Here is a 12,648-nt window from a genome sequence, read left to right on the forward strand (position 1 = left end):
GGCCTAAATACATTACTGGAATGCTTAAACCTTTAAGTATATTATTTGGTGGCTATTCTGAAAAACTAAGAAGAATAAACTTTGAAAGCTTTCATTCAGTTTCCCACAAGCATGAGCTTTGACATTTTTGTTATCCCTAAAAAAAGGTTTCATGCAGTGGTAGAAAGAAAACACATGAAGACATTTAAAAAGACCCAAATGTACAAATAACAGTTTTTAAGAAAAAAATAGTAATAATGGGCATAGTAGTTGGACAATAGTAATTTGAAGCAATTGGACAATAGTAATTTAAAAAGACATTTGGTTGTACACTTGAAACTAATGTTACATGTCAGTTATACCTCGATTAAAAAAAAGGCAGACCGCCAACTGGACTAATCACCATGATTACTGTTAGTGCTAGTATTGGAATAAACTATTTCAGAAGATAAAAACAAATAAGGTATTAAATTAAAAGACCCTTACACTGTCAAATGAAATATTCACACTAGTAAAAAAAAAAAATTGTTTTATTTACCTTTCCTGTTGTCTGACCATATAAACCAAACATCTCTCGTAACCTCTCTTCACTGATGGCTTCAGGTCTGTCAATCTTATTCCCAAGAATTAGTATAGGCACATTAGCAATGGTTTCATCTGTCATTAGTGACTGAAACAAAACAAAATGAAAGACAAGATGTTGATAAACTATCTGAAGAGCTCCTTATGATAAGATACCAATGAGTATCAAGGACTCATTCTCTATCATAGCATGTCAATATTGCCAAATTTCTTTGACAAACTTTTCGTACATTTTAAAGCAAGCTCTGGGGCGCCTGGCTGGCTCAGTCAGTAGAACATGCAATCCTTGATCTGGGGGTTGTTAAGTTTGAGCTCCAAGCTGGGTGGAGAGAGGAGTTAAAAAAAAAAAAATCTTAAAAACAAAAACAAAACAAAGTGAGCTCAAAGAAACTAAGCTCAATTCTTCTGTTTCCCTATAGCTCAACTCTGCTCACTCTGTGAATCACTAAGGGACTCTAAAACAAATACCTTGAAGGTGAGCAGACCTGGTTTCAGTTCTAGTTCTACTGTTTATGAATTATGAGATCTTGGACAAATAAGCCTCAATGAAGTTCAAAGAGAATTTGGAATAGTAGCACCTACCTTATGGTGTTGATTTGAGAATTAAATGAGTTAATATACACGTGCCTGGCACAAAGCAGGTAGTTAGGAATTCCCTGACCCTGTTCCATGACCACAGAACCTACCTGGACTTTGCCACATGAACAGTTATTTGCCTGCTCTGGGAAGAGGCACGGTCAAGGTCAAATCACTGCTTTCTCTGTGGTCCCAGATCTAGCCCTGCCTTCCCAGCTGATCCTGAGCCACTTTACAAAGCATCTGACCTGGAAGAGGGGGAGAAGTGGCTACAAATGCCCCTACTCACTCCTGGAAGTGGTGACTAAGATACTATGTTATACCATTTCCAGGTTCCGGCCAACTCCTGAAGAAAATGGCATCTAGGATGACCAGGGACTCAAGACCAAGCCACTCCAGGTATGCTGCAGACATGAAATATACTAGAAAGGCATGCTGCAGAGTGAGCTTAGGTCTTCAGGAAGAAAGTCTGTGTTAGTATGTCCTCAATAGCTACAATTACTCCAAGCTACTGTCTCTGCATTCTAAGTGGAGTAACCACTGAGCTCCATAAATTGCCAGGAGTTATATCAGAGACTGCAGAAAAGCTACACTCTGATACCTAGATCTCCAACCTATTTCCTCAAGCTTACCAGAGTGATTCAGCTATGTTTAGTTTTAGTTAACTTACATCAAGTTCTTCTTTTGATTCTAACAGCCTTTCATGGTCTGCACAATCCACCAGAAATACAATGCCATTGATAGCAGGAAGGTAGTTTTTCCACACTCTTCGAGCTAACAAAAACAATCAGGAGTTAGATTTTATTTGCTGGTCAGACCTAGCAGATGGTTTGATGGAAGAGTCCAACAAGATATCAAGTATAATTATCCCTTAGCTGCTATCACTTCACTATATACTCAAGTTAATCTTTAACCCAGGTTTGCCAAATCTTTCAGAGGACCAAGGAAGGCTTTCCTTGATGTGAGCAAGTCAAATATTTTACTCTGCCCCAATTCTCCCAAGTCAGAAGTGGAATTATTATTTGCTACCAATGGACAATGATGCACATTAAGTTCATTGGATGACTGCCACTATTTTTAAATTTTATTTATATGCAGTATTCATTTTTTGACATTTTATCAGTTTTTTTGCCACTGATAAATTCGGAGTCAGTGAAAGAAGGAAATTTGTGGGTACAGATTTGTTAAGTTAATAAAAATAAACACAGTTGCAATAAAAAAATAATAAAGCAAACTGTTAGAAATTAACTAAAGTTGATGAAACCTTTAGGGTAATTTTTTTCTATGACATTATTTTTAGAAAAGTTTTAGGGGTGCCTTAGGGGTAAGCAACTTTTTTCTGACTTCAGTTTTATGATATATCTTAAAAACAGCACAGAAATTAAGTCTCAGACAAACTCCATTAGGTTCCAATTCTCTCTAACCATTATATTCTGGAAAATACTTCATATATATTTCAAATAATTATTATGTCTCAAATGTGCATTCACTAGCCACAACCAATCAAAATCTTTTCAACTATTTGTCTTAGGAGCTTTCAGAATGCCCACCAACTTTGTAATATTCACTATTTATGAATTACCATGTGCTGGGCACTGCCATGTCTTTAGGGGGACATAAGAAATAGACTTTAATTCCAGAAAGTTTAGTAGAGGAGATAACACAGTCTTTTCCAAACTTGTAGACACTTACACAAACGCACTAAGCACTATGGAAGTATAATTAATAGCACTCCCAGGTGAGAGTGGCTTCTCAGGGGAGGTAGCCATACTTACACTGACTGGTCCCTGAAGGTGGGTTACTTGTGTGCAGATGAGGATGGCATGAGCAAAAGTACAGAGGGGGAGAACATCAAGAGGGTTTTGTTTAGTTGGAGTACAGAGAATAGGAAAGGGAATAGAGGAAAATAAAGACTCAAAAAATAAGCTGGGATCAGATTACAGAGATCCCAAATGCCAGGTCAATGAGTTTGGCTTCCATTTTGTAGGTCAGCCGTTGAAGGTTTTTAATACAGAGAGTGACATCATAACATGATTATGACCATCAGTGAGATGTGAATTGGAGCAGAGGATAAGAGGCTAAATTTAGGTTCATGCTTTACACCTAAAGCAATTCAGACTTAAATTGACCAGGAGTATTATGAAAATCACTTTGGTTTAAAGCTTATCTGGTGGTAATAATTCTTAAATTTTAAGTCTACTCTGGCCTTCCTTGAACAGAACGAGATTTCATGCACTAGGAAATAATGGCCACATTTTTATTAAAATAAAGCAACTATAAGAGTAATAGAATCTTACCTTGAACATGTCCACCCAAATCAAAAGTTGTAAAGGTCATGCCAGCAATGGTTAGTTCTTCTGAAGCTAAATAATAATATAAAATATTTTTACAACAAGAAAATCAGATATCCATTCATGGTATATATTGCTATTTAATGTTTGATTAACTGCAAGCAAATAAGTTCAAATCAGACATTTAGTAACTAATAAAAGAATCTGTTGTAATTAGATATACTTCAGTTTATACTGACAACATAACACAAGTAATGGTAATATTCTAGTATTCACTACCTTTCACAAATCCAACATTTTTTTTCCTTCTTTCTTTCTCCTGCTGAAAATATTAACTATTCAGATAATTATCTGCTGTGAATTCAGGTAACTGCTCCAACCTTATAATTTTTCCTGTAATTCATCTTAGATGACACCAGGGAAATAATTTTCTCTCATGGCTCTCATATGAGCAAGTGACAGTCTTTAATGATAAACACAGTTGCAATAAATATTTTTGCCAGGATGTCTTCAAATTTTTTTCTGCTCCCTCCCTTCTTCTAGGACTTCAAGTATAGGTTGGCTAGACTGCTTCGTATTATCCCACAGGTCACTGAGTATCTGTTCATTTTCTTTTCATTTTTCTCTCTGTGCTTCATTTTATATGGTTTCTAGTATGCTGACTTAAGTTCACTGGTCTTTGCTTCTGCAGTACTGGCACTATTTTGTTGTTAATCCTATGTAGTGAAAATTTCAGTTATTGTATTTTTCAATTCTAGGAGTTCCACTTGGTTCTGTCTTGTATCTTTCATTTCTTTCCTCATTCTTTTCATGTTTTCCTTCAGTCCTTGAGCACATTCATTACAGCTCTTTTGGGATCCTCATCTGCTAATTCCATCATTTTAGTCACTTCTGGGCCTGTCACTACTGATTGATTTTTCTCCTGGTTGTGGGTCACACTTTCCAGCTTCTTTGCATGTCTAGTCATTTTTCACGGGATGCTGGATTTCGTTTTATTCTTTTGAAGTAAGGTGGACTTTGTTCTGGCAGACAGTTAAACTGCTTGCAGATCAGTTTTTGTTTTTTTTTTTAAGATTTCATTTATTTATTTGACAGAGAGAGACACAGTGAGAGAGGGAACACAAGCAAGGGGAGTGGGAGAGGGAGAAGCAGGCTTCCTGCCGAGCAGGGAGCCCGATGTGGGGCTCGATCCCAGGACCCTGGGATCATGACCTGAGCCGAAGGCAGATGCTTAACGACTGAGCCACCCAGGCACACTGTAGATCAGTTTTTAAGTTTTGTTGGGTTATCATAATCTTTACAGGTACTTCAGCCCCATTAACAAGGTATGATCCTGGGCACCTGAGTGGCTCAGTTGGTTGGGCGACTGCCTTCGGCTCAGGTCATGATCCTGGAGTCCCGGGATCGAGTCCTGCATCGGGCTCCCTGCTCAGCGGGGAGTCTGCTTCTCCCTCAGACCCTCCCCCCTCTCATGCTCTCTATCTCATTCTCTCTCTCAAGTAAATAAAATATTAAAAAAATTAAAAAAAAAATAAGGTATGATCCTTCTGGAGTCTCTACTGAATGCCTGGTCTCACCCTTCTGGCTGGTGGGAGAACATGAATGATTCCTGGGCCCATGTGAGCTCTGAGAATTATTTGGTTAACAGCTCTGCTACAATTATTCTTTCTGCAGAAATTGTTCTTTGTTTGGACATGGGGAGATTTACCCTATGCACACAGATTGGTATTTAGCCATGAACATTTCTGCAGTTCTTTGTCTGCAGAGCTCCTTCTCTGGTACTGTGCCAAGCAAATTCTCGTCACCTCAGTTTCCCCATATTCTAGTCTCTCTCTCCTCAACTCAGCAGGACTACTGGGTCATGTTTGGGTTTCTTCTCCTTGCACCATGGTCTGAAGATTATCTCTGTGATAAAGCCTGAATAAAGAAAAGTTTGTTTTCCTTCTCTCAGGAATCACAGTCCTGTGCTAAATATTGTCCAGTTCTGAAAACAGTTGTAGTATATATGGTTGTCCAGTTTTCTAGCTGCTTACAGTGGGAGGATAATTCCAGATGCTCTTACTGCCCCATAGCAAAAGCAGAAGTCCCCTACAATTATAATGAAAGGTTCGGTGTAATTTTAACTATTCATTACAATTGCTGAGGCCCCAGAGTAGTTTCTTGTTAAAAAATTATTTATATAGACTCCCAACTGAATGAACCAATACAATTTGTGTTCAAAGTGTGTTCCTTTCCATAAGGAAAATATAATGCTTGGATGTGGTTGGGATACTACCTTTATGGTTACAATCCCTAGTACACTATAAAAGTCCCAGTTTGATTAAGACACAGAAAACTGTCAATATCCCAGGGAGTTTGCCCCTTCCCAGTCACTGTCCACTCCCAGAAGTAATCTGAATTCTATCACTACAGGTTTGTTGTCCCTGTTCTAGAATGTCATATAAATGATACCATACAGTATGAAACTTTTTGTGACCAGTTTCTTCCAAACATCATAATATATATTTTGTATGTAAGTTATTCCTCTTTCTTATTGAAAAGAATTTCATTGTTTATCTTTTCTTTTCTTTTTTTTGGATGGGTATCTGAGCTGTTTCCAGTTTGGGGCTATTACAAAGAAGGCTGTTATAAACATTCTTGTACAAGGATTTTAGTGAACATGTCTTCATTTCTCCTTGATAAATACTTAGCAATGGAATTGTCAGATCATAGGGTAGATATATATTACCTTTTCCACATATGCTCTTTTTTTAAATTATTTTTTTTATTTGGGAGAGAGAGAGAGAGGGAGGAGGGTCAGAGGGAGAAGCAGACTCCCCGCTGAGCAGGGAGCCCGATGCAGGACTTGATCCCGGGACTCCAGGATCATGACCTGAGCTGAAGGCAGTCGCTTAAACTAACTGAGCCAGCCGGGTGCCCCACATATGCTCTTAATTAATGAAAAATGTAAGACAAAATGAACGCGAGCTGCAGGAGAGCTGAGATGGCAATTGTTTTGTGCCTTTTACTCCTCGTACTTAGGACAAGGTGTGACATAAAGTAGGTGCTCAATAAATATGTGATGAATAAATAAAAGAGAGCAACAACAAAAATATGAAAATGGGTGGGGCACCTGGGTGGCTCAGTTGGTTGGGTGACTGCCTTCGGCTCAGGTCATGATCCTGGAGTCCCAGGATCGAAACCCGCATCGGGCTCCCTGCTCAGCAGGGAGTCTGCTTCTCCCTCTAACCCTCCCCTCTTATGTGCTCTCTCTCTCTATTCTCTCTCTCAAATAAATAAAATCTTAAAAAAATATATGAAAATTTGGGTGCCTGGATGGCTCAGTTGGTAGAGCATGCAACTCTTGATCTCAGGGTTATACAATGGAGCCCCATGTTGGATGTAGAGATTACTTAAAAATAAAATCTTAAAAAAAATTTTTTTTAAATTGACTTACACCTAAAATAATACCACACCACTCTGTAGTCTCTTTCAACTGTTTTTGCATACAATTTATATACTCAATTTCACAATGATCATTTTTTAATGGTATTGTTCTTGTATCAGAATCTATTTGCCAAGCCCCACTCTTGTCCTAATATAAAAAAAAGATTTATCAATTTTATAAAATCTTCCTTTTCCAACTTCACTAAGAGTTTTACTGATAAAACAGTACTTTGTTTTTGTTGTTCTCCTTCCTTGTTCTCTGAATATTACTGAATTAAATAACTATCATATTATTATCTACTTTCTGGTCCAGTGCTCCATTTTATACTCATTATTAAGTCCACACTCATTATTTCATAATTAATCTGTGGATTAGCTTGTTTTTTTTTTTTTTTAAAGATTTTATTTATTTATTTGAGAGAGAGAGAGAGAATGAGAGATAGAAAGCACGAGAGGGAAGAGGGTCAGAGGGAGAAGCAGACTCCCTGCTGAGCAGGGAGCCCGATGTGGACTCGATCCCGGACCCCAGGATCATGACCTGAGCCGAAGGCAGTCGCTTAACCAACTGAGCCACCCAGGCCGCCCTGTGGATTAGCTTGTTTTTAAACTCTATTGTCTAAAAAAAATGAAATTGAAAAAGAAAATAAAACTTTGTCTTTTTGATTTATAGTCTTTTCAAGTGACAGTAAGGTCACAGGTATTTATAAGTTAGGCTTCTGTTCTAATAATTTTGTCACTTTAACATTAATTTTACTTTCTCAAATAGTATCATGACATACCTTATATGCTGGATGATATGTATTAGTGATTTACAGAGTCACTGTTAATGTCTTTAGCAGTCTTTCTTAAAGAAACCACAGTAAATTATCTTTCAAATTGTTCTCTAAAACTTTCTGTAAAGTATCCATACGTGCCCTGTTTCTTGGAATAATTTCTATGGTTTTTATATTAGATACTGTTGAGGTTTCTCAGAGTAGAAAAATAACTGGTTAATAAATTGAGAGTCACTAGCAAGTGTAAGACTATAAGCTGTCCACTGAATAATGATTAAAAGTACAGTTTTAAAACTTGAAGAAATTTAAGTTATCTAAATAAGGTAATGGTGACTATTTATAGTCTAAGCAGTATTTGGTTGGATAGACCTCAATCATATTATAATCCCTGAGACAGTAACTTTAATTCCTCTAGCTGGAGAAGGGTGTACTAACTGAAAAGAAGATATGTGTATTATTTTAAGATTTAAATATACTTCTTGGGAGTGGAGTGGGTTAGCTGTGAATTATTATACTATTTTAAGACTAGGTCATATCACCTGATGATAATTTATCCACCAAAAAAACACCAAAAGGGGTGCCTGGGTGGCTCAGTTGGTTAAGCGACTGACTTCTGCTCAGGTCATGATCCCAGGGTCCTGGATCGAGCCCCACCCCGGGCTCCCTGCTCCACAGGAGGCCTGCTTCTCCTCTCCCACTCCCTCTTCTTGTGTTCTCTCTCTCACTGTGTCTCTCTCTGTCAAATAAATAAATAAAAATCTTAAAAAAACCCAAAAAAACACCAAAAGACAAAAAATTTTGGTTAGTACCTATGAATTGGGTATCACTTGATAAAGTAACATGTTGTATATGGGAATATACTTACTGGATGTAACGTTGGGACATGTTGTCCAAGCCTGTCATCTTTTAGCATGTGTAGCAATGTTGTTTTTCCTGCATTATCCAATCCAAGAAATACAATTTACCGGTTTTCTTATATAATCCTGCCAGAGTAAGAGCTATGATTAGTCAAAATTCTATCTGACATAGATTATACAAACAAAAGACTTATTATTTTAAATAAAACTATAACATTTGCACTTTAGTTATTTGTATACTTTTCCTAATTAGATTTTTTTTATAAAGAAACACCTATTAACCTTTTGAACTTGTAAGATTTTATTTTTTCTTTTATTTTTTTTTTAAAGATTTTATTTATTTATTTGAGAGAGAGAGAATGAGAGACAGAGAGCACGAGAGGGAAGAGGGTCAGAGGGAGAAGCAGACTCCCTGCTGAGCAGGGAGCCCGATGCGGGACTCGATCCCGGGACTCCAGGACCACGACCTGAGCCGAAGGCAGTCGCTTAACCAACTGAGCCACCCAGGCGCCCTGAACTTGTAAGATTTTATAAACTGGCTTGAATAAGCTTGAATTTCTAGTCTATTTTTAGTTTTGATTTGTAAATTCAAGTTATTTTTCTTTTTTTTAAGATTTTATTCATTCATTTGACAGAGAGAGAGCAAGAGAGAGCACAAGTGGGGGAATAGCAGGCAGAGGGATCTGACCAGGATCACGACCTGAGCTGAAGGCAGATGCTCAACGGACTGAGCCACCCAGGCGCCCCTCAAATCATTTTAAAACTAAACTCTGTCCAGTCATTGAAATGTGTTACCTAAACCTGTCTCAATACCACAAAGCTGATCCCCTTGACTATTTAGGGATAAATATCAATGTCATCTACTAGAGAAACACTCATAACACACTTGACATCATGTATTTGTAAAGCTGGACCAAAAGGAAAATTAAAGGGGCGCCTGGGTGGCTCAGTCATTAAGCGTCTGCCTTTGACTCAGGTCATGATCCCAGGGTCCTGGGATCAAACCCCACATCGGGCTCCCTGCTCTGTGGGAGGCCTGCTTCTCCCTCTCCCCGTCTCCCTGCTTGTGTTCCCTCTCTTGCTGTGTCTCTCTGTCAAATGAATAAATAAAAATCTTAAAAAAAAAAAAAAAAAGGAGGGGCGCCTGGGTGGCTTAGTCATTGAGCGTCTGCCTTCGATTCGGGTCATAATCCTGGGGCCCTGGGATGGAGCCCCGCATCGGGCTCCCTGCTCCTCGGGAAGCCTGCTTTTCCCTTTCCCACTCCCCCTGCTTGTGTTCCCTCTCTCACTGTGTCTCTCTCTCTCAAATAAATAAATAAAATCTTAAAAAAAAAAGGAAAATTAGATTTTTCATGGATGAAAATAAGTTTAAGCGCTTTTGACAATAAAAATCATAGTGAATTTTTTCAATAAAAAGTTTAGGTCACTGTCAAATTTCCCTGAGAATACGGTTAAACTATTCACAGGTTTGCATAAAACTAAAGCAAAACAAAAAAACCAAGCACATAATTTACATGTATCAACTAATACTGGTAGAAGAAGTGAGAGAAAAAAGAGCACTGACCAATTTAGAAGAGACTGGCATTTACTGCGAAATTAAAAATTGAGCTTTATTTTTTTAAAAGGCTTTTTTTCAGAGCAGTTTTAGGTTTACAACAAAACTGAGTTTTAAAATAAACTGACAAAACACCTGTCCCCACACATATACAGCCTTCCCCATTATCAACATCACTCACAAAAATGGTACATTTTTAAAGATTTTTTTTTTTTTGACAGAGAGAGACACAGCAAGAGAGGGAACACAAGCAGGGGGAGTGGGAGAGGGAGAAGCAGGCTTCCCGCTGAGCAGGGAGCCCGATGTGGGGTTCGATCCCAGGACCCTAGGATCATGACCTGAGCCGAAGGCAGACGCTTAATGACTGAGCCACCCAGGCGCCCCAAAATGGTACATTTTTAACCAACAATGAATCTACACTGATACATCATAATCACCCAGAGTTACCTTAGGGCTCACTTTTAGTATTGTATATTCTGTATTTTGACAAACATATAAGAACATATATCCATCATTATAATATCATACAAAGTGTTTTCACTGCCCTAAAAATCCTATAAGCTCTGCCTGTTCATCCCACCTTACCCCCCCCCGCCTGGCAACCACTCATCTTTTTACTGTCTCCATATTTCTGCCTTTTTACCTTGCCAGAATGTCATATAGTTGTAATCAGACAGTATGTAGCCTTCTGAGATTGGCTTCTTCCACTTAGGAATATACATTTCAGCTTCCTCCATATCTTTTCATGGCTTTTTAGTGCTGAATACTCCTTTGTCTAGATGAACCAGTTTATTTCTCCATTCACCTACTGAAGGGTATCTTGGTTGCTTCCAAGTTTTGGCAATTATAAATGAAGTTGCTATAAAACATCAGTGTGCAGGTTCACACCGTTTTCAACTCCTTTGGGTAAATACCAAAGAGCACAACTGCTGGATTGTATGGTAAGAGTATGTCTAGTTTTGTAAGAAATCACCCAATCTTCCAAATCATCTGTACCATTTTGCATTCCCAGGAGTGAATGAAAGTTCTTGCTGCTCTACATCCTTGTCAGCATCTGGTGTTGTCAATGTCCAGCTTTTGAACATTCTAATAGGTTATGTAGTAATATTGAACTTTATGTTTCATGTGTTTAATTGACACCCATGGAATTACATGAGGACCCGGGGACATAGTAGCCATCCCAAAAATATTTACTCAATCAATAAATGAACTTTAAAGATATTAGGCATTGTAATTCAGGCTACCCATTTAATAAGTTCATGCCAAAATAACACCCAATTCTTTATCCACATTGAAGCTTAAGGAGTAAATTGTTTCAAGTCCTAAACTTTTGATAACCCAGTGACCAACAATTCTGATCCTAAGGGGAAGACTGTCTTCCATATTTACTTGAGCTGGGATACTACATTTCTCACTTAATCATGAATTGTGACTAATAATTTTTTATACATTTGTATTTCTTTTTTTTTTTTAAAGATTTTATTTATTAGAGAGAAAGCAAAAGCGGAGAGGGAGAAGCAGACTCCAAAATGAGCAGGGAGCCCGATGTGGGGCTCGATCCCAGGACCGAGATCATGACCTGAGCCGAAGGCAGACGCTTAACAGACTGAGCTACCCAGGCGCCCCTACATTTCTATTTCTTTTCTTTTTCTTTTTTTTTTTTAAAGATTTTATTTATTTATTTGGCAGAGAGAGAGACACAGTGAGAGAGGGAACACAAGCAGGGGAAGTGGGAGAGGGAGAAGCAGGCTCCCTGATGCAGGGCTCGATCCCAGGACCCTGGGATCATGACCCGAGCCAAAGGCAGACGCCTAACAACTGAGCCACCCAGGTGATCCACATTCCTATTTCTTAAAACATTTCTACATCGAATGTTTCTAACCAGTGCAATCACAATCAATCTTACCATCCTTTTAAGTAGTAAAAGTGCACTGGATAAGATTCCAAAAGGGAACACCTACGACGTTTAAACTTTAACCTTTAAAGTGGGTTGGACTAAATCCTTATTTTTTTAATTTTTTTAAAGATTTTATTTATTTATTTGACAGAGAGGGAACACAAGCAGGGAGAGTGGTAGAGGGAGAAGCAGGCTTCCCACTGAGCAGGAAACCCGATGCGGGGCTCGATCCCATGACCCTGGGATCATGACCTGAGCCGAAGGCAGATGCTTAAGGACTGAGCCACCCAGGCGCCCAACTAAATCCTTATTTTGTGATAGACACTATTAAGCAAACTGTTACACATTATTTAATCTTCAAAGTAACTCTTGAAGGGTGCCTGGGTGGCTCAGTTGGTTAAGCGACTGCCTTCGGCTCAGGTCATGATCCCGGAGTCCCAGGATCGAGTCCTGCTCAAGCTCCCTGCTCAGCGGGGAGTCTGCTTCTCCCTCTGACCCTACCCCCTCTTGTACTCGCTCTCTCTCACTCTCTCTCTCAAATAAAATTAAAAAAACAAAACAAAACAAAATAACTCTTTGAAGTAAACATTATTATCCTCTTTTTTTACAGAGGGGAACAAAGGCTCAAAGTTAACTTGCTCAAATGCCGAAGTCAGATAGGAGATTTGAAACCATGCCTGATGCCAAAGCTTTGGTTCATTTCATTTCTCTA

At 38.5% G+C, this 12,648-nt stretch overlaps 1 protein-coding gene across 1 annotated transcript in view; it reads right to left on the bottom strand.

Annotated features, from left to right (window-relative positions):
* SAR1B (secretion associated Ras related GTPase 1B) overlaps nucleotides 1-12,648 on the bottom strand; it is a 33,788-nt gene that overhangs the window by 5,961 nt on the left and 15,179 nt on the right. The window contains 5 exon segments of the mRNA XM_035727658.1: nucleotides 518-649; nucleotides 1,808-1,911; nucleotides 3,435-3,500; nucleotides 8,489-8,587; nucleotides 8,590-8,610. Coding sequence (XP_035583551.1) covers nucleotides 518-649; nucleotides 1,808-1,911; nucleotides 3,435-3,500; nucleotides 8,489-8,587; nucleotides 8,590-8,610 — 422 coding nt within the window.

Source organism: Zalophus californianus, chromosome 5, assembly GCF_009762305.2.
Source record: "Zalophus californianus isolate mZalCal1 chromosome 5, mZalCal1.pri.v2, whole genome shotgun sequence".
Lineage (NCBI taxonomy): Eukaryota > Metazoa > Chordata > Mammalia > Carnivora > Otariidae > Zalophus > Zalophus californianus.